Source organism: Carettochelys insculpta, chromosome 5, assembly GCF_033958435.1.
Source record: "Carettochelys insculpta isolate YL-2023 chromosome 5, ASM3395843v1, whole genome shotgun sequence".
Taxonomy (NCBI): Eukaryota; Metazoa; Chordata; order Testudines; family Carettochelyidae; genus Carettochelys; species Carettochelys insculpta.
This window is the reverse complement of record NC_134141.1, coordinates 38,589,550-38,612,036: the sequence shown is the minus strand read 5'-3', so window position 1 is coordinate 38,612,036 and position 22,487 is coordinate 38,589,550. Positions and strand designations below refer to the sequence as shown.

Here is a 22,487-nt window from a genome sequence, read left to right as displayed (position 1 = left end):
GGTGACTACCCAGCAGTAACCCAAGTAAGGAGGTGGGTAATCGGTTTATGTGCAGCTTGCCCCCGAAAGGACTGCTGTCGACAGACGGGTGTCCTCTTGGTATACCCAATGTAGGGCATAATGTTTGGCGAAGGTGTCATAGGATGACCAGGTCGCCGCTCTACAGATGTCTTTTAACGCGATGCCCTTGAAAAAGGCTGTTGACGCCGCCACCGCCCTGGTGGAGTGAGCCCTAGGCGGGGCCAGCAAAGGAGCCTTTTGAAGTTCGTAGCACATTTTTATACAGGACACAATGTGCTTCGAGATTCTCTGTGAAGAGAGACCCTCTCCTTTTGACCTGGGAGCGAGAGAAACTAGAAGTCTGTCCGTTTTCTGGAAGGACTTAGTTCTGTCTATGTAGAAGGCCAACGCCCTCCTCACGTCCAGGAGATGTAGGCGTGCCTCCTTGCTGGAGCTGTGAGGCTTCGGGTAAAACGAGGGTAAAACTATGGGTTCGTTAAGGTGGAACTCTGAAGAAACTTTCGGAACAAAGGCTGGGTGCAGCTGTAAAGTTACCGCCTTCTTTGAGAATACTGTGCAGGGCGGCGTTGCCATAACTGCTACGAGCTCACTCACCCTGCAAGCTGACGTAATTGCAAGGAGGAAGGTTGTTTTTATCGTAAGGAGACGTAGGGGAACTGTGGCTAATGGTTCAAAAGGTGGACCTGTTAGCATGCTGAGCACCAAGTCCAAGCTCCACGATGGTGGAAGCAGTTTCCGAGGGGGGTACAGGTTCACCAGCCCCTTCAGGAACCTGGTAACAATAGGATGGGCAAATACCGTGGGCCCCTCCTCTGCATGCCGAAAAGCAGATATAGCGGCGAGGTGGACTTTTAGCGAGGATAGGGAAAGTCCGCCCCTCTTGAGGTCCAATAAGTATTCTAGTATTACAGGTATAGGAACATCAAGGGGAGCTAACTGCCTGGCAGAACACCATGCAGTGAATCGAGTCCATTTCTGCTTGTAGGTCTTCGTGGTGGAGGTCCTTCGGCTATTTTCCAGGACTTGTTGTACTCCCTCCGTACATGTGCTTTCTAGGGAGCTGAGCCATGGATTAGCCATGCTTGTAGGCGCAGACCTTGGGGGTGTGGGTGCACTATGGACCCCTGGGCCTGCGTGAGTAGGTCTGGCGCCACCGGAAGGGGGAGCGGTGGGCGGTCCTACATGCGCAGAAGCAAGGGGAACCATTGCTGTCGATCCCACGTTGGGACTACTAGAATCACGCGGGCTCTCTCCCTTCTGGCTTTCTGCAAGACCTTGTGGATGAGCACTGTGGGGGGAAATGCGTAAAGTAGGGGGCCCTTCCATGAAATCGCGAATGCGTCCCCCAGGGACCCCCGCCCCAATCCTGCCCTGGAGCAGTACTGGGGGCACTTCTTGTTGTGCTGAGTGGCAAACAGGTCGATCTGGGGAAACCCCCATGTGTGAAAGATCGGTCGTAGCAGATCGGAGCGGATCTGCCATTCGTGCGTGAGTGCGAAGTACCTGCTCAGCTGGTCTGCTTTCACGTTGTGAGCGCCCGGCAAATACGAGGCTTTCAACATTATATTGTTGGTGATGCACCAGTTCCACAGTCGGACTGCTTCCACACATAGGGCACGGGATCGGGCTCCTCCTTGTTGATTTATATAAAACATGGTGGAGGTATTGTCTGTATTGATCCCGACTACTTTGCCCTGTATGTGGTCTCGAAAGTGTTTGCAGGCGTTGAACACTGCCCTGAGCTCCAGTATATTTATGTGCAGTGACTGTTCCGCAGGGGACCGTAGTCCTTGCGTCACCTTGTCGCCGATGTGCGCTCCCCACCCTATGTGGGAAGCGTCAGTAGTAAGAAAAATAGAGATTTGTGGTTGGTGAAAGGGTACCCCTGTTAGCAGGTTCTTGGGGTTTACCCACCACTGCAGGGATCTGCGCACCTCTGTCGTGGGCAACACCACCCTGTGGACAGTGTGGGATGCTGGCTTGTAGACGCTCGCCAGCCAATGTTGTAGGTTGCGCATATGCAATCTGGCATTCTGCACCACAAACGTTGCCGCCGCCATGTGGCCTAGCAGCTGCAAGCACGTTAAGACCGGCACTGTGGGACTGTATGTAATGACTTGCACCAGCGAACTGATGGCGCGAAAGCGGGCGTCGGGTAGATACACCCTTGCTGTAATAGAGTTTCTGCGTGCCCCTATAAACTCTATGTCTTGTGTGGGGTCGGTCTTTGACTTTGCGAGGTTGATGACTAGGCCCAGCGAAGAAAACGTGTCTGCTGTTACGTGTATCATGCGTAGGACCTCTGCCTTCGAGGCCCCTTTCAATAGGCAGTCATCCAGGTATGGGAATATAAATACCCCCTGTCTGTGCAGGTAGGCTGACACCACTGCCAGGGTTTTGGTAAAGACTCTGGGGGCCGAGGAGAGGCCGAACGGAAGAACCTTGTACTGGAAATGCTCCTTGCCGACCATAAAACGGAGGAAGCGCCTGTGTGCCGGGTGGATCGTTATATGAAAGTAAGCATCTTGTAAGTCGAGGGCTGCAAACCAATCTCCATCGTCCAGTGCCGTGAGTATGGAGACAACTGTGATCATCCAAAAACGTTGTTTGCGCAAGTACCGGTTGAGGCCCCGAAGATCTAAGATGGGCCTCCAGCCTCCTGTTTTCTTCTCTGTGAGGAAGTAGCGTGAATAAAAGCCTTTCCCCTGGAATTGCTCTGGCACTCTTTCCACCGCCCCTATGAACATAAGATGGTCCACCTCCTGTTTGAGTCTCGCCTCGTGGGAAGCGTCCCTGAGGTGGGGCCTGGGTGGAGGTTTCAGCGGTGGGAGCGACTGGAAGGGGATCGCGTAACCCGTGGCTATGATCTCCAGTACCCATTTGTCTGCGGTGATCTCTTGCCATTGGGGGTGGAATGGTCGGAGGCGATGATGGAACATTAGCTGGGAATGGCATTGTGCGATGGTAGTGATAGCGCAGCCCTCGACCTGCCCGTCAAGCTTGTTGCCTTTGGGCCTGCCCCGAGGATGTGTGGCTTTGTTGAGGACGTCACCTGGGAGTTCCATCCTGTTGCTGCTGTTGATGTTGCCCTTGGTCGTAGCCCCATTGGTACTGAGCACGCTGTGGTTGGTACAGGTATCGTCTTTGCTGAGGGTAATACTTTTTCTTCCTATATGGAGGGGTATAAATACCCAGGGTTCTAAGTGTAGCTCTGGAGTCCTTACTGGAGTGGAGGACCGAGTCAGTTGAGTCTGCAAACAACTTCTGTGTGTCAAAGGGAAGATCCACAATCTTCGCCTGCAGATCCCTCAGGATACCCGATGTCTGGAGCCAGGATTCTCTACGCATGACCACTGCTGTAGCCGTTGAGCATGCCGCCATGTCCGCCACGTCCAGGGCGATCTGGACTCCCGTCCTCGAAGCCGCATAGCCCTCTTGCACAATCGCCTTTAACACCGGCTTCTTATCTTCCGGAAGTGAATCCATGAGAGAAGTAAGCCTGGAGTAATTATCAAAATTATGGTTCGCTAAATGTGCTGCATAGTTTGCCATTCTCAATAGCAGGGTGGAGGAGGAATATACCTTCCTGCCAAACAGCTCTAGCTTCTTGGCATCTTTGTCTGAACCCCCCAATTTGTACTGAGAAGTCTTTGATCTCTGCTGAGACGATTCTACCACCAGTGAGTTTGGTTGTGGGTGACTAAAGAGGAACTCCATGCCCTTCGCCGGGACAAAGTACTTCTTATCCGCTCTCTTGTTCATAGGTGGAGCGGAGGCCGGGGTCTGCCATATGGTAGTGGCTGACTCCATAATGGCTTCGTCGAGCGGGATAGCGACTTTGGATGAAGCCGGGGGTCTCAAATTTTTCAGGAGTTTGTGATGTTTCTCCTGTACCTCTACCGTTTGGATGCCTTGCGTGAAAGCCACCCTTTTAAACAGCTCCTGAAACTGTTTGAGGTCGTCTGGGGGAGCAACGTCCCCAGGGGCCGTAGCCTCGTCAGGGGAGGACGAGGAGGAACCACTAGGGTAAACCTCCCTCAAACTCTTAGGTTCTTGCGGACGATGGTACACCTGCTCACTGGAGGCTTGCAAAGGAAAGTCTCAGGGTTCTACAATTAACTCCCCTTGAGATAGCTGTGTTTCCATCCCCAGCCGGGAGTGTCCACGGGGGTACTGGATGGCTGGGGGGGACCTGCCCCTAGGTGTATGCCTGGGGTGTCTGTGTCCAGCATGATAAGAACGACTATGGCAGCACGGGCACGGGGATGGAGACCTGGACCACTCTCGGGGTGCGTACCCCCGATGTCTGGGAGAGCGAGATCTCCGCGACGATTCAGATAACGGTGAAGCTGGTTTGTGATAGTACTCCAAGGGATCCAATCCCAGAAAGGGCAAAGGTGGCCCAAGCCATGGTGACGTTGGTTGGAGGAACGGAGAAGGAGGCTCTGGATAGGCCGGTGGAGACCCAGATCTTCTGGGTGGCGTGTGCAGCATAAGGGGAGGGCTTGTTGATAGCAGCATTGCAGCCCTGTCTGGAGAAGGGCTGCAGTGCCGGGTTTTTGCTCTCGCCTTTCCCCTCCCCTGCGGGGCTGGCACCGCCCCGTCCCGTGCTGGGGATCTTGGCCCCGCTGTCGGCGCCGCGCTCAGCCCGCTCAGTTGCGGTGCCGTGCGGATAATGTCCTCCAGTGCCTGCAGGCTCCGTGCCTGTTGGCCCTGCACCGCTGGCGCTGCAGGGGTCGGTGCCGCCTGTGGCAGTGCCGCCGGTTCCGGCGCTTGCCTGGCCGCCGCTCTGAGTGCTGCGCGTGCCGGCTGTTTGGTAATCGGAGGCTCAGCCTCTGCCACATGCACTGCTGCGCTGCCGCTTGTTTGAGTATGTGGCTGGGGGCTGTGTGCTCTGCCCGTCCCGCTCGCTGAGACCGCCGGCAGGGATCGGGCTGGAGAGAGCTTCCTCCGTTTCTGCACCGAGGGGGTGAGGGAAGCCGCCTTCCTTTTGTGGAGCCCAGGGGGTCCCTCTGGTTGAGGCCTCTCCGGCAAGTCAGGCTGGAGAGCCTTATCAAACAGGAGCATTTTCAGCCGCATTTATCTGTCTTTCCTGGCCCTGGCTGTGAGCTTAGCATAGTGGGAACACTTCTGGGTAACGTGCGATTCCCCCAGGCACCGAATGCATTCGCTATGCCCATTGGAGGCCGGCATAGCTTCACGGCAGGACTCACACTTTTTAAAGCCTGAAGAGGACATCGCGGTGAGTCTTTTTGCTGTTAATAGGGCACTTAGCACTTAATTCACGCCTGTTTACCCGTCACGGACACCAGCCTGCAGTGGCGGGAGGCCTACTGGCCTTCACGTCCACACGTCTTCTCTGCTCCTCTCTCTCTTTTTATTATTATTTTTTTTTAATACTCTCTTGCTTTCTCTCTTTTCTTTTTTTTTTGAAAAGAAAAACAACAATTTACCCGTAAAACCTCTATCTAATTCCGTCTGCAGCCGATGGCGGTTGAGAAGGAACTGGCGGGGACCGGATCGCACACGTGGCTGGGGATGCACAAGGGAGCGGCGCGCGCCAGCGCATGCGCGATCCAGGAGAAACTGCTGGAAAGTTTCCAATCTGCGGCGCCGGGTGAGCCCGACACCTATTGTGGAGCACCCACGGGGACACTTGTAGAAGAACACCCCTTTGAGCAAGCAAGCTTAGCCAATCAATGTAGATCTAAAACTTGGCACTCATTTGCTTACTTTTCTTGTGCGGAGCCAAAACTGTGCCTTGTAATTGTTTTTTTTTTTTAAATTCTGTCTGACCCAGCCAGGCAGTTGTGGCAGTAATTCTGAGTGCTAGGTACCCAGCGGACAAATATTAATTTCAGTGGGCCAACCTCAAAAGGTCCAAGGCACTTAATTCACAAGCATTAAGCACAATTCAGAAGGAAACGTCCATTGCAGACTGGGAAATAGGTAGAATTTTATTTTTGTGGTAATTATTTATTCTTTACTGGGCCCATTTAAACCTGCGCCTCACTTTTTATGACATTCTCACATTAAGTCTTAACATGTCGAAAATGCTAATATGAGAAAACTACAGAGGTCTGAAATGAATAAGCCCTTCCCACCTGTGTTATAATCAAATTCCAAACACCTCCTCTCCAACCCACAGCGCGTGGATGTCATTAGCAAGGCTGCTGTCACTGCTTCAGCTGCAGCTACTGAATAATTGTTCCTCTCTGGCAGGCTAGCTATACCAACCACCTTCTATGGCATTCGGGCCTGCCTGTGGACAGGCCATCGAAACCTGCCCACTTTTAAATCACAGTTCCGCTGTGTGCCTTTACTTTTTGGCATGTAACAAGAAATACAACTTGTTTTCTTGTCAGGGCTGAAAGAGGGTGAAAAAATAATAATGCTAAAATGGGGAAGTAGGTGCTGGCATGCTGTTCCGGTGTGTTTCACCAGAAAAAAAAAAAGCACTGGGAGTACCCCAGCTTTAATACATACACTACAGATGTCCACTGATCATCTACTTTTGGAAATGCTTCTTGTAAAATTGGAGGTCAGATATAAAGCTTGTCAAACACTAACAAGCCTTTCTCCTTGGTGACTCCCTTTGTTGAATCGCCATTTCTTAAAATGGTGTTTTGAAAAGCAGTACCATGGGACATACACTAACACAGCACACACTCCTCTGTCTCTGACATGAATCTTCCTTCTGCCCCACACCCAAACAAACAAACAAACCAGATAAAATATTGCACTTACTTTCATGTTATGCAGGGTTTCTGTCCAGTCCATGGAACCTATCTGAGGTATAGCTGTAAGAAGTAGGCTTGTTGCCTTGTTAGCATTTTCTTTCAGAGTCTTTAAAACCTTATCCACTGAAACCTTAGGAATACAACAAAAAATGATTTTCTCAAACTTGTTTGTAAAACAGATAAAGTCATACAGAACTCAATTCCTAATTAAGCAGCACCCTACCACGTCATCCCCATACAACTGTTGTAGCTCATACCAAAAATACATGAATAAAAACAAAACAAAAAAGAATGCTCTATGCCTTTGAAATTGACATGACAGCACAGAACAGAACTTTTAGAAGAATAACACTTTTGTTTTTTCTGTTCTGTTTTGCAACTGGGGAGTGATTCTGAAAAGCCCTTACTCAAGAAGCCTCAACGAAACTCTTCACCAGAGAAAGGATTCAAAGATGGTGTGGGAATGGTGACTGCTGTGGTGCGATGGTGCTCCCCCACACCCCAGTGCTCCCAGCACTCCCCCTGGCCTAAGCCACGCCCAGGGCCCCGGCTCCAACACTGCCAGCAGTCCCCCACACCCAGGCTGGCTCTCCAGCGCTGCCAGTGCCCCCAGCCCCAGCTGGCTTCGCAGCCCAATGCTCTCAGCACTGCCTTGGCCTCAGCCCCACCAGGGCCCCCAGCTCTGGTGCACCCCTGCACCCTGGCCAGCTCCCCACCCTAGCCCCTACCAGTGCTCCCCCAGCCTGAGCCCTGCCAGGGTCCCTGACCCCAGAGCTGCCAGCACTGCCCTACACCCTGGCAGGGCCCTGGGGCCCGGAGTGGAACCTGAGGCTTGGCCTGGCCTGGGAGGCCTGGCACAGCGACTTCAACCCTGGCTCCATCCACTGGTGGCAGCTCCAGTGAGTCAGGTGGAATATATGGGGGTGGTGTGGGCTGTGGGTTTCTGGCTTTAGGGATGGGGAGGACATTGATTTAGAGCTGGGAGGAGGCCAGGGGTACCTGGTTCTCGGGGAGGGCATTGATTTAGAGCTGGGAAGGGTGCTGAGGGAGCCTGGCTCTGGAGGAAGGGGAGGGAATTCATGTAGAGCTGGGGGGGGTTGGGGGGGCTTGGGGGTGGGCTGAAGCCTGGAGGTGGGGCAGGGGGTATCGGGTGTGGGTTGGGGGTTGAGTTCTGGCACCTTTTTTCTATGAAAAAAGTACTGGTTATTTCTAAGATATACAAGATAGATATTTTAAGGCCAGAGGGGACCAGTGTGTCCCTCTAGCCTGACTTCCAGCACAAAACAGGCCACCAGAGTTCACCAGTTGTAGTTCTGTATCAAGCCTGGTAACTACTGGTTCAACAGGATGATCTCTTAACAAAAGGCTTTCAAATAGAAAAATTCCAAACTGGAAATGGGACATTTTTTAAAAACAGCAAACATCATTCAACCTTGCAATCGCTTGATTCTCCATCACTTATAGTGCATACATTGAGTGTCAGTTTTCTGCATATATTATTTTTAAAGTACACTTGCTTTGTGGCCAAAACTAAAATGCACCCCCGAAAGAGAGGAAATATTTCCTATAAATATATATATAAAAAAACAGAGTCAGCAATTTTTGAGGCTGTTTTGGCCACATTTTAACTCATATTTTACACACACACACACACACTCTCTCTCTCTCTCTCTCTCTCTCTCTGTCTCCATTTTTTCAAGTCTTGCAGTTGCTACTGCCACTTTCTCTGACAACTAAGGCTATGTCTACACTAGGCTAAGAAAGTCGACCGCAGATATGCTATGCTACAGCAAGTGCATATCTAAAATAGACGCATCTGCGCTCGGCTAACTTGGCTGTCTATACAGGGGAGGGCTGACATGAGAGTTTTCTCCTGTTCACCTCTCTCACTCCAGGTGTCTTGCAAAGAATATAGGGGTCAGCTGTGACCACTGAGAGGTCGATTTCACACCTCTCTACTAGATGCATGAAACTGCACCCCAGTGGATTGATCCTGAGTAGGCTGATCTTCCAAGGTAGTGCAGACCTGCCCTAAGGAACAACTTAGTGGTTGTTCCTGAATATATCACACAAGGAAAGCGGTACAAGAACTAAAAAGATGTGTGTGGGCTTTTTTTTTTGTTTTTGTTTTTTTGTGGAGCACTAAAGACACTGAAGACAAACTCAGTTACAGCAAAATGACATCACATAAGGCTTTATACACATACCCTGATTCACACAATAAGAGGTGACGTGTTATTCATGAGTTGAAAACTTTATAGAAGGAAAAAGTAGGGATATTGGGCTTTGTTTTTTTCTAAGGACTTGACTACACTGCCACTCATCTGGGCTGTATCTTTCTCACTTCATGAAGGAGGTTTACATACAGCACTGGGAGAGCTCTTCTAGGGCTGGGGCTGTGGCCGCATCGCTGTGTTACCAAGTGCTGCTGGGGCTATGCTTTAAATTTACAAGTGTAGACAAAACCTAACGCTTGACTGATTTCAGAACAGCTCCAACGATTTGAGTGTAGTGAATCAGGATACAGACAAGTAAGAGCAAAATTTGTCTGGAATAAAAGGTCCAATTGTGATTCTAACGAGAGCTGCATAACTTTACACGCCCACACTGCGTATAGCTTGTCGTAATCTAAACAATAAGACCAAACTAAACAGAAGCGGCACTCACAGCTTCTTCATGCTCCTTCCAGCAGTCATAATCCGTTGCCATAGCAATACTTGCATAGCAGATTCCAGCTTCTCTTGCAAGAACCACCTCAGGTACTGTGGTCATGTTGATGACATCAGCCCCCCAGTTGCGAAACATCAAGCTTTCTGCCCGAGAACTGAAACGTGGTCCCTCAACGGTGATCACTGTCCCCTTTGAGTGGCACTTGATCCCATGCTTCTTGGCAATCTCCATAAGAACCTTCAAAAATATTATCACAGAAATCGCAAATTATTAATCTGCAAAGAGGCCCAGATAAATTATTTTTTCTATTTTTTGTCTTGGAAACATTGATGTGGTTGTATCAGTTATGACTGTGTGCGTGTAGAACTGCCCTTTTATTATTTTTGCTGTACGAAGCAAAGGACTAACCTGAGTCACTGAGAAATACTATTTTTGTTAATTATACAGATGCAATTTGATTTACAATGATCCAAAATGGTAATAAGAGCTAACAGCTTAGCACTGATATTTGAATATATTACATGCTCTGGACGGACTGCCACCTGCATAGTACTTTATTGTTTTGTCTGCCTTGGAACAGAGACTAATAGCATGATGACTAAGTGAGCTGAAAGATTTTTAGAAGACTAATCTGACCGTAACTTCTGTGCTCTTTACATACACGTCATTTGCCACTTGCTTCTGGATCACAGAACCACTTAGTCCACAGCATTACAAACCACAAGGGATGTCCAAATAAGTTTTAAATATTTGATTTTTGTTATTAAATTCACAGACCTCTCTGGTTTTGGTGCAAAATGGTTCAGCCATTGGAATATGACATACTCCCGGAAGACTGGAGTAACACCCATCGTAAAAAGTGCTATGCCTTTTGATAGTCCTGAAAAAAGAGAAGGGCATATTTAAAGAGAGAAGCATCAGGAAATTCACGGATGCTGAGTGACTGTCAACTGATCGAGTAAGAACATGAAAATACCATGTAACTAAACATCTCCGACACACCTGTTGAACCCTCATATACATCTTTTGAAACTGTGGTAGAAGGGAATAAAGTTGTAGTTCTAGCAGTGTATTATCAGTTCATTGTAGAACATCAAGTTTAGTTAAATGGATTTCAGTGTAAGTTACTTCTATAAAAAGATAGTTTTCAGTTCCTAACAAATTCCAGTTTGAACTACTCAAATTAAAAACAAAATAAAAAGGCCAGTCACCTTACACTGAATGAATGAGCACTTAATGGGAAAACATTCACAAATTCATCCACAGAAATACTGAAATTAAACATCCTCATCTCAAAAGAATTATATCCACTTCCACAGTTTGAAACTAAAAGACAATGTTTCTGATCTGAAAATATGATTTTCCCCTCCAATCCCTAGATGGGAATCTGCTTCACTGTATGAAAGTAACAAAACAAATATGCAGCTCAGCACATCACAATGCAGAATGTCACTGAGTAACGCTGCATACTTTTTCCATTTTCCATGTGTCAGAATTGTGACTTGGACAATTGTGTTGAGTCAGCTACTTTGATTAATTGGGCGGTACAAATCCTCTGAAAACAACCCTCTAAGAGAGTATTTCTGAAATTATTATCATGGATCACTGGTGTTCCATGAACAACTTGCAGGCGTGTCACTAGCATGATGCTTTTTTAATATCATATGCTGACCATGTATATTTTCTGTTATTAAAACCAGATACAATGTTACTTTTTCATTGCTATATATACCTGATTAAATTACTTCATTTTTTTGCTGTTTTTTAATCTAACAATTTTTTGAAGAAAATTTGCATGTTTGTTTCGCATATAAATACTATTGTTTGATGTTCCATGGTCTCAAAATGTTTAAGAAACACTGCTGTAAGAGTCATTCCCTGCTAAGTAAGAGGAAAAAAGACAGCTGTGCTGTCATTTGACTTGAAATAACTTCACATTAAGTAATGTTTTGGTCTTCCTGTTGTTTCAGTAGATTTTTTCCACAGTTCTAACACTTTAGACTAGTGGTTCTCCCACTGGGGGTTGGGACCCCAAAGTGGGCCACACAACCCCATTTTAATGGGGTCACCAGGGCTGGCTCAGACTTGTTAGGACCCAGGGCCAAAGTCTGAGCTTCACCATCTAGGACTGAAGCCAAAGCCCCTGAACTTGTCTTTGGCCTCCCACCAGGAATGGTGCAGCTCGGGCTTTGGCCTTGACATATGGGCTTAGGATTTGGTCCTCACTCATTGGGTCATTTAATACATTTTTCTTGTCAAAACAGGGTCACGACATAATGAAATTTGAGAACCCGATTTAGACAAGTCATGGCAGTCATGCAGAACCTGCCCAAAATTTAACGTGTATTGAAGTTACTGCACGGCATGGAGAAGAATGACCCAAACTGGTGTAGTGGGAGTTGTCTCCATGCATATGAAGGCTGAATTGACTCTATACAAAAAAACTAAGTACAGTAATCCCTCAAGATATGCGCAATTGAAATGTGCATATCTCATGTTTACACAAGAGGTGTGTATGTGTGGGAGTGCTGGGGGGGGGTGGCGGGAAGACCTTGCGGCCCCACAGCTGGAAGCCAGCTGTGCAGTGCCCTGCCGACAGAGCCAGCCACAGGGTCCCTGGCTGGGGGGCAGGGACCGCCACTTTCCCATGGCTGGGAAATGGCTAGGCTCCCAGCCCAGCCCCCAGTGGCAGTCCCAGATAAGGCTGCCACTTGGTTCCCCTCTCCTTCTGCTTGCAGGACCCGGGAAACTAACCAGCCATGAGCCGCAAGCCCGGGGAGACTGGAGTCAAATGGCAGCCTGGTTCCCATCTCCCCGATGCTTGAAGGACCCAGGAAACTGACCAGCTCATGCCTGGTCAGCTTCCCTTGTCGCACCAGTGCAGGGGAGCCAGGAACCAGGCAGAGGCTTGGTTCCAGTCTCCCCTGGGCTTGCAGGACTGGGAAACTGACCTGTTCTTGGCAGATCAGCTTCCTGGTTTCCAAAAGGGACAGGGAGCTGGGAACCAAGTGAAAGCCTGGTTACCAGCTCTGCTCCCCTGTGCTGGCACGACCTGGGAAACTGAGAAGTCATGAGGTGATCAGTTTCCCTGTCCCACAAGCAGCGAGGAGATTGGAACCAGGCTGCCCCCCTGGTTCCTGGCTCCCCACCACTCTGGGAGCAAGAAAACTGACCAGCCCACCTGGCTCTTGCAAGCCCAGAGAAGCTAGGAACCAGGCAGCAGCCTGCTTTCCACCTCCCCTTGACTTGAGCAAAAATTTGTGTTACAGGGGGTGGTGCAGGAATGCAACCCCTGTGTCACTTGAGGGTTTACTGCATATGTGATTGCAATGGTGTAACTGTTAGTCTAGAAAAATGAGGTGTGAGGTTGCACATGAGCATAAATGTGAGACTGTAAATTCTGTCAGAATGTCTCTATTCTCAAGACACAGCAGACACAACAACATGCAGGTATCTGCTGCTGGCCATTGCAGCAGCAATGCACCGCCAAAGGTACTATGCACAAAGGACCTGTCCCCCTACTGGAGTTTAATAATACTACCTTGCAAGGCTCAGAAGGGTTAGGTGCGTTAGTCCTGTAGCTCCTTTGAGACTAACGCATTTATTAGGTCATAAGCTTTCATGTGTAAAACCCACTCCTCCGCCTCCCATCTGAGGTGCTGAAGGAACTTCACAAACATTAAGGTCATTTGAAATCATTTCAAGTCAAAGGACTCCTGAACATAAAGTCAAATGACAGCATGCATAATCCCTGCGAAGCAGGGATTTACCCCACTGAAGAGATCCAGAAATGGAGGCACAAGAAGCTGAAGTCACTGTCTTATGTTCAAACATTGACTCGGTGGCAGAGTGAGCAGTGGAACAAGGGTGCCCGAGTTCCCAATAATGATTCTTTCATTCAGAGAGTTCAGGGAGAGGAGCTATTGTGTTTGGTGTCCAAATCCCCTAGAAAAGGGGTACGTTTTAATCATGGAAGTCACAGTTTCTGTGGCTTTACCAGACCTTTGTGGCTTCTTTGGCTTCATCAGTCAGTGGCTGCAGATGGGGCGGAGGCTATGTGCCCACTCATGGCTGGGCTATGTATTTTGAAGTTACTGAGAGTATTCCACTCTGGCAGTATGCATGTGCATGCTTGCACAACTGGGGGAGCTGAGGCGGGGGAGGGCGCTCTACATGGATTGTGGGAAGAGGAGGGGAGGGGGCTATTATGTTTTGTTTTGCTTTTTCCCCACTTTTGGGGAAGGGGGTTGAAAGAAAGAAAAAAGGGGGAATTTTTTCATAATGCTATCTTTGAAAAAAATAAAGTCTGTAAGGAAGGGTGTTTCCTTATCTGTATTCTTAAATCTAGTCAGGAAGGGTGCCTGCAACTTTACACACATGGTTAAGTCCCACTGAAGTGAATGGGATTCAAGCATATCCAGACAATTGAGAGTGTATGTTCCTAAACAGGGATGGATTTAACCAAATACTGCCATGCTTTTCTGAGTCAAAAGAATAATTTTGATTGTACCGTATTGACTCCCCGCTGCTTCACTAACACTGTTTTTTCTTTTTTTTTTAAGTAGGGTTTTGTTTTGATTTGTTTTTAATGAAAGCACCAAAGTCACATTTGTGAACAATACAGGATCTGCAAGCAGAAGATTTTCTGCAAAAGCTTGTAAAGATTTAATTGAGAACGAAAGCTTCACACAAGGTTTCTCCTCCTTCAGAAATCCCTTTCTGCATAAATCCCTTCTCTTTTTCAGGGGCTCTGTCAGGGTTATAAGTATTTGTTGTGTATAATTTCTCTTTTGCACAGCTTGATGGCTAGGCATTTTGTTTTAAAGAGAAGGATTGCTGATAATTCTGGGAAATCACTCAGAAATGCTGACCCTTCTTAAGCAGGTAAAGGGCCAAATTCTGAAGTCATTCCATGGGAAAAACTTCTTTTGCAAATATAAGATTTTAAAATAAATAAGGGTTAATTAAATCAAGGCTTGGTTCATACTGCATGCTCCCCTTCTTACCAGTTTTCTATTTATATTTTAGCATCAAGTTTTTATTAAGTGGTGATGTCATTTAAGTTTTGGTTTATGTTAAGAGGCAAAACCAATAGCTGAATAGTTTGTTGGTTTTTTACTTGTCTTTAAACACTTGCATGAACAATTGTGCATGAAGAAAACTCTGCATTAATATTTTTTGTAAAAGCCTCTCCTTCAAGTTACCTGTAAACTTTCCCAAAAATATTTTAAATACCATCTTCCAGGCACATGGTTTACACTAACGCATATTTGGAGAAAAAAAGATTTTAAAGTTTAAAAAGAAGTACTATTCTCTTGAATATGGAACCATTCAACAGCACAACAGATTAGCAATTTAAATTTATAAACTAAACTGTATACACTTATGAAATGTGTCGAAACAGTAATATAATTTTCCTTTTATGGAATAAAGCAGGGTTGCAGCTAAATACAGCTAGTTTAAGATCACATATGGGTTTGTGATTTCCCTATGGAAAGTATCAGCTAATGGATTATTTAGACTAGGAGGAAATGGAAAGAGAGATAATCCACTTCATGCTTGATATTAGTTTAGACATTATTAACCAGTCACTTTTACTAAAATGGATCCTGAGCAACTCCCAGACTGCACTGTCTTGCTTAGGCATATATGAACTCTATTCTGCTCCTAGCTGTGGTACATTGGAGTTTCCAACATAGATTCAACTACATGGGAGCTGTTACACCTGGGTATAGATTATGACTGTGAGCATATTTTCCAATTCCATGCATCATAATTCCCCCCTTCCCCAACAATTTCCCCACTGTTCCAAGGAGGTGGTATACTGTGTTGTGTTTAATGTCTGGTGCGTGTGGGTGTGCATGTGTGCAGGTGAAGGGAAAGAGTCAAGGTTCTATCCACCTCTTGCTCTCTGCACAACGAGGTGAGAGGAGTAGGGAAAGAAATGTGGTTATCTCTACGCCTCCTTCTCTGCCTACCCTGCTACCTAGGACGATGTGGGTAGCTGTTGAAAGGGCATGCCTATGGCTTCTTCCTCCCTTGTGCAGACATGATCCCTAAACTACAGTTTGGCCCTGTTAACATTATGGCTGACATATACTTCTGTCAATGGTTCCTTGCCTGTATTACAGCATTTAATTATGTACTCTTAAGGTGTCTCTCTCTTTTTGAAATATACATTTCTTTTTTCATTCTAACTGTTCTCTTGCTCTAAGAAAGAATCCTAAAGGAACAACTGATATTCTCTTTGCTATGTGGATGCAATTAGTTAGCAGAAGCAGTTTGCTGAGTTTTATGAATTATCCAAATAACTGCTAGCTAGCATTACTCCCAAAGCACTGGCACCTTGTGATTGTTTCATAACTTTACACTACCTTGATTTTTGGCATGTTCCTTTCTGCAGCTCAAGAGATTATTACATGGTGCACTGACAGACTTATAGGACACCAAGATTTCAAGTTATGACTAGAAAGTTGTAACTGCTGCAGAAATTGCCAGACAGTCTGGAATTACATGTAAGCAAACAACAAATGGTTCCAGGAAGGGATAGTCATTATGCAGTAGTGCAATGGTTCCCAACCTTTTCAGCAAGAACGCACACCTCAGTGAGACAGATAATTCCACGGCACACCCACTTTTTTCAGCTGAATGGATGGCTCATAAATGCCATGTTTACAGCAAACTCTATTTTATCCAGTATTTGTTCAACTGGAACTCCCAAATAACCAACACAAACATGAGGCTGCTTCCTGTCCTGAGAGCACATCTGAGCACGAGTAACACCCCGCCCTGCCCCACCTGCTCAGTGCTTACCCTGCGTCCCTTCCAGCTGGTCTTGGGGCTGGAGTGCTGGTGGGTCTCTGCTCTCTGCTGGCTCCTGGCCCCAGGGCTACTGGGGTTCCCTGGCTGCAGCTGGCTCCCTGGGGCTGGAGCTGCAGGCTCTCAGACCCAGGGCTGCCAGTGGAGCTCTGCTCCTTGGCAGAGTTCCCCTGGCCCCAGGACTGCTGCAGTCCCTCCCACCCCAGAGTTACCCTGGCCTGGGACTGACAGGCTCCCCCAGACCTAAGCAGGTTCCCAGGCCTGGAACTACTGGCACAGCTCCATGCCCCTGCCTGCTCTCAGACCCAGGGTTGCTAGGCTCCCAGCCTTGAGACTGCTGGCACAGCTATGTGCCCTGTGGAGTTCCCCCAGCCTCAAGGCTGCCAGAGTTTCCCTGGCCCCAGCTGGCTCCCCCAAGGCTGGAGCTGCCACTGAGTTGCAGTGGCTGCGACTGCTGGCAGGGCTGCGTGCCCCAGCCTGCTCCCAGCCACAGGGCTGTTGGGGTCCCCGTGCTGGGAAACCCAACACTGCTCTCTATTATCCGGTATTTTTGATCATCTGGCAACCTCCTAGTCCCAAGGTTGCCAGATATGAAAGAGTTTCCTTTACTTACATTCACGATGATCACAGTCTTAATAGAGAGGTTTGTAACATAGTCGTGAACACAATGCGGTAAGCAAGGATCAAATGCATTAATGTTTCATAATCTGTTCAACGCCATGCTAGGGATGCTGAGTAAACAAGTAACCACTGAAAGCTGGCTCCACTCCATGACAGCCAGTTGGAGCCAGGATGCTGCATTTAAACCACCTCCCAGCTACGACAAGCTCCTGCTCTCCCTCCCACCTGCCAGATCACGGATTGGAGGCAGGCTCCTCGCTAGCTCGTTTGGACTAGGAAGCAGCATTTCAGCTGCCTCCCAGCACGAATGGGGTCATGGTGGTTCTGCAAAAAGCCACCGTGAGGGGAAATTAATAAAATTTCACAGCACACTTGGGCAGTTCTCGTGGCACGCTGGTTGAAAACCATGGCAATAGTGGCTCCCTGTTACCCATGAGAAATGTACCTTATACTTCTCTTTTCTCCAGAATCAAATCTACCGATTAACTTTTGAATTTTTGTCCTGAATCTTCTGCAGAGCCAGTGCAGCTGTGGTAGGGGTGGTGGGCGAGACAGAGTCCATGGGGCCTATCCAGCCCATGGGCTGCCTCAGGCACAGACACACTTCTGCTCTCTATATTACTCTGCTCTGGATGCTTGGAGGGAGGGGGAGGTTTTGCAAGGTTTTAACTCCTTGCAAAATATCTCAGCTCTCATTGGCTGGTTTATGCATTCTGGCCAATAGGAGCGCAGAGATTTTGATCGGTGGGAGCAAAGCCAAAGCCCCACCCTCTCCTCTGGCATCTGGAGCAGAAAGCCACATGGAGCAGGAAGCAGTTCAGTGTGGTCTGGGGCTGCAGCAGGCAGAGAGTCTGTCCTAGGGCTCTGCAAGGCTGCTGTCCGGGAAAGTCTCCTGGCCAGAGCCTGCCTCTGGCACCCCAACCCCTCCCTGCCCCTCAACCCCCTCACCCCAACCTCTGCCCCTCCTCCTGCACCCATATTCCCCTTGAAGGCCCTGCTCCCCAAACCCCCGTCTCAGGGTCACAACTCCCCAAGCTCCAGGTCACAACACAAACCCCTGCACTCCAGATCCCTCCCGCAATTCACACCTCCCTCCCACTGCCAGAGGTCCCAACCCAAACCCCTGCACCCCGGTCTCCTGCCACGTGTCACAACCACCGCCTTCACCCAAAATCCTGGCCAGATCCCACACCCCCTTCCTGGACCACAATCCCTTGTCCTAAGCTCCCTTCTGCACCCAACCTCCATGCCTGGGAGCGGTACGGCCCTTGACCACCTTCCAAATTCTTGGAGGGGTGTCCCATAAAAATATATTGCCCACCCCTGAGCTAAAGTCAACTAGACTGTATTCCAGTGTTTATCCATACTAAGACTGGCTAAACAGTGATGTAGTTAATAACTACATTCTTATTGTGGAATCTTTGAACTTATGCTAGTGCAAGACCCAAGAAAGAACAAGGTTTGACTTTAGATCTAGTCTGCAGTGAAGAGATTGACTTGACGAGAGTGAAACTGACTTCACTTGCATACAATGCTCAAGTAACTAAGCTTTTTGGGAGTGAAGTGTTTGGAGGCGTTCATGTCTGGGTGAAATATAACCCCTCAAATTACCTTCTGCGAAGCAGACAGCATCATAAATCCTCTCAACTGCTAGTCCATTCCACTTGCAGGGAGTGGGAAGGTTACAGAATTCATACAATCACGGATCCATGGCTTCCGTTTCTGGCCTAAGAGAGTGAAAATTTACCCTGCTGGGCCTGTCCACTCCCTTTACTGCACCTTACCACTGGACTTGAGTGGCACAGCAGGCTATCCACAGAATTAATATACTCTGGATGTAATATACCTTGGCTCTGGCAAAGCTTTTGATACAGTCTCCCACTGCATTCTTGCCAGCAAGTTAAAGTAGAATGGATTGGATAAATGGACCGTAAGGTGCATAGAAAGCTGGCTAGATCGCCCGGCCAAATGGGTAGTGATCAATGGCTCTATGTCTGGTTGGTGGGTGATAACAAGTGGAGTAGCCCAAGGGTCGGTTTGGAGGCCAGTTTTGTTCAACGTCTTCATTAATGACCTGGATGAGGAATGGAATGCACCATCAGCAAATCTGCAGATGACACTAAACTAGGAGAGGCTGATACACTGGAGGGTAAGCAGGGTCCAGGGAGACCTAGACAAATTGGAGGACTGGGCCAAGAGAAATCTGATGAGGTTGATCAAAGACAAGTGAAGAGTCCTGCACTTAAGATGGAGGAATCCCAAGCACCGCTACATGCTGGGAACTGACTGGCTAAACAGCAGATCTGCAGAAAAAGACCCGGGAGTTACAGCGGATGAGAAGCTAGATATGAGCCACCAGTGTCTCCTTGCAGCTAAGAAGGCTAACAGCATGCTGGGATGTGTTAGTCAGAGCATTGCCAGCAAATCTAGGGAAGTGATTATTCCCCTCTATTTGCACTGGTGAGGCTGCAACTGGAGTACTGCATCCAATTCTGCCTTCACTCCCCCACCTCCCCAAATGACAGAAAAGATGCGAATGCACTGGGGAGAGTCCAGGGAAGGGTGACAGAAATGATTAGGGGGCTGGACCACATGAGTTATCAGAGGGATTTGGGCTCATTTAATCTACAGAAGAGGAGAGTGGGGGGGGGATTTGACTACTTGAAGGGGGATTCCGGAGAGGACATTCTCTGAGATGACAGAATGAGGAGCAGTGGTCTCAAGTTGTGGTGGAGAGGATCTAGGCTAGATATTAGACAAAACTGTCACTAGGAGAGTGGTGAAGCTCTGGGTTACCTAGGGAGGTGGTAGAAGCTTCTTCCTTGAGAGTCTAAGTATTGGCTTGACAAAGCTCTGACTGGAATGATTTAGCTGGGACTGGTCCTCCTTTCAGCTGGGGGTTGGACGTGATGACCCCGAGAGCTCTTCCCTATGATTCTGTAATTCTACTCTGAGCGAACCTGATATAGAATCACCGAGACACAAGAAAAATGGACCCCAACAATGTTATTTCACAGTCACTCTTCAAAGTGAAACTGTAAATAGGCAGACTGGCTGAGAGAAGTAGCCTTTGCTAACATTTGTATTTTGCATGGAAACTTACATTTTCTTACATGACTAGGAAGGTGATTTTTTTTGGTAGTCTTTCATTATCACTAGAGCCATACCAGCGGTCAAAATCTGACTAAAATCTAAAACCACTTCACAGTGCACCCAGTGCCATTATGTCCACCCCACATTCCCCTTTCTTCCTCTACACAGCATTGCCAGTTACAAAATAGTAAAAGCAGAAGTCATTATGAAAGCTAATCACAATCCTCAGGGATTCTTCCCCCTCTTTTTTGTGACGCCTTGGCAATGTCTTCAAGGGCATTAAAAAAAAACCCCCATAGACAAGAAGCTCCTGTGTTGTAACTGTCTTCTTGTAGTTCATTTCAGAGGTACATGTGATACAGAGCTCGGCGAACAAAACTAACAAATGCAGGAGCAGGCTTTAATGCGGTAACACCCCCTCTCAAAAGCCTTCTTTGTATACGTTCACCGTGGAGCCTTCCAGTGCAAACCGATAACTGAGTGCATCCTCACAGTTTTTACAGTACTTCTGGGAGCAATGCAGCAGGCTTTCACAAAAAACAGCTTGGGGCATCAGACTTACTTCTGCCATAAGCAATGTCTGCTGAAAGGGTGACTGTAGTGATCACAGTCTACAACTTGGTCTGAGGCTCAGCTGGGATTTTTGGACAGAAGCATGGAAGACATCAGAGATTGATTTCACAGCTTTTAAAAAACAAAACAGCTTCTGTAACTGCACACATTCAAATAATTACCCACAGTAATATTTTTAAAGCCCAGATGTCTTTGTGTATGTACATATACGTATATAAAATTTACATACAAAAAGGCACTTTAATAGAATGTTACTTAGGTTGCAAAGTCAAAAACTTGAAAGTTAAGAAAATGCTAAATTTATAGTTGCCTTTGCAACTTTAATTCTGCACCCCTCTTGCACTTGCAGCCTGAGCACTGCACGATACTGCGTTCCTGAGGGAAATACAGTGCATGATGATTTAATTAAACTACCCTCCTTGAAGAAGTGCAGGCAACAGAAAATTTAGCAATTGCTAGCGTCCAATTGTAAGAGAGAGAGAGCCGCGTTAGTCTATATTCTATCAAAACAAAAAAGCAGTCCAGTATCACTTTTTAAAAACTAACAAAATAATTTATTAGGTGATGAACTTTTGTGGGACAGACCCACTTCTTTAGGGTCTGTCCCACGAAAGCTCATCACCTAATAAATTAATTTGTTAGTCTTTAAAGTGCTAATAGTCTCCTTTTTTGTTTTGATAACTTTCAATTGTTTTTCTTTCTATGTAGTCTTTGTAACTAATTTCATTAGGTTTGGTTTTTTTTTGTTTTTGAAAATGAACAAAGATAAAAACGAAATTCTATTATGTACAATTATAATATCCTCCCTCTTGAGCTACAGGATGAATTATATTAACTGGCCGCAGAAGGAGGCTGTTATCCAGAGAAGGAGGTATGTTGCTGGCAACAAGTTCTGGGGGTACTCAGGTAGACATCGTTCTGGTATTCTCTTCCCTAGACGGTGGGAGGGACAGCTGCTGCAGCTAAGTTAGACACACTTTCTGCACTTTGGAAACCCAGATCGTGACTGTAACTATGTACAAGACAAAAGGTCATACTGGGATCCTGTAAAGAGAAGTAATGCAGGAAGCCTAGGTAGGAATGAGACAATCACTGTGCTGTTATTTGTACTAACAACTGAAAGTAATGTATTACTTATATAGCGACTAAAGTGTGCTAGGTGCTTTACAAAACAAGTCAAGCCTCTCAGGAGCTTGTACTGTCTTGTTTTTAGGCATGACAGAATAAAAGAGAGTACTGAATAATAGAGAAGAGGACAGGAGAAACAGCATATGGATTACAATAAAGATAACGATTATTTGGATGTGTTAGGTGAACATTGTGATGGTATTCACATTTTTGTGCAGGCATTCAAGATAGAAGGAAGAGATAGGACTGACATTAAAAGGCCTGCAGAACAAGTGATATTTAGGGATGCCCTATGGGTTAAGACTAATACAGCTGTCCCGTACAGATCAGGAAGAAAATGGAGGAGGACTGAAATGACAATTCGTAAGCGTGGGGGAAAAACGACACCAATGAAAGAAGGCTGGAGGACAAGAAAAGGCCGAGTACTCAAGAGTAGGAAGGGAGTTGGGACAGATAAAATGTGCAAGTGAAGACTGAAGAAGCAGGTGCAGCTGGGGAAGCAGGTATTTGCAGAGGCCAGGGGAATGGGAGCTGTTACAAGTGACAGTAAGCTGAAGGCAGCAACCTGCACCCACACTGCAGGAAGTTCAAAGGAGGGGACCAATCACATGACTTGTGGTAAGTGTGAGAGAGTTGGCAGCACTGCATTCAGAGAAAAACGCACACAACTGAGCTTCAGCACGACCTGCATATACAGGAAACAATTGTTCCAAAAAGGCTCCTCACAGGAGTTCAGTCACTTAGACATGCTCCACATTCAAAAGCACGCTGTTTTCAGTTTTCCAAGAAACAGCTCATTAAACAAACACACACACTTAGTGA

The 22,487-nt window shown here is 47.2% G+C and overlaps 1 protein-coding gene across 1 annotated transcript in view; it reads right to left on the bottom strand.

Annotated features, from left to right (window-relative positions):
• The window catches only part of MTAP (methylthioadenosine phosphorylase), a 65,401-nt gene that overhangs the window by 11,510 nt on the left and 31,404 nt on the right, over positions 1–22,487 (bottom strand). Inside the window, exons 5-7 of the mRNA XM_074994115.1 lie at positions 10,209–10,311; positions 9,429–9,668; positions 6,769–6,891 (exon numbers count right to left, since the gene is read on the bottom strand). Of these exons, the coding sequence (XP_074850216.1) occupies positions 6,769–6,891; positions 9,429–9,668; positions 10,209–10,311 (466 nt within the window). The remainder of the gene's footprint in view (positions 1–6,768; positions 6,892–9,428; positions 9,669–10,208; positions 10,312–22,487) is intronic.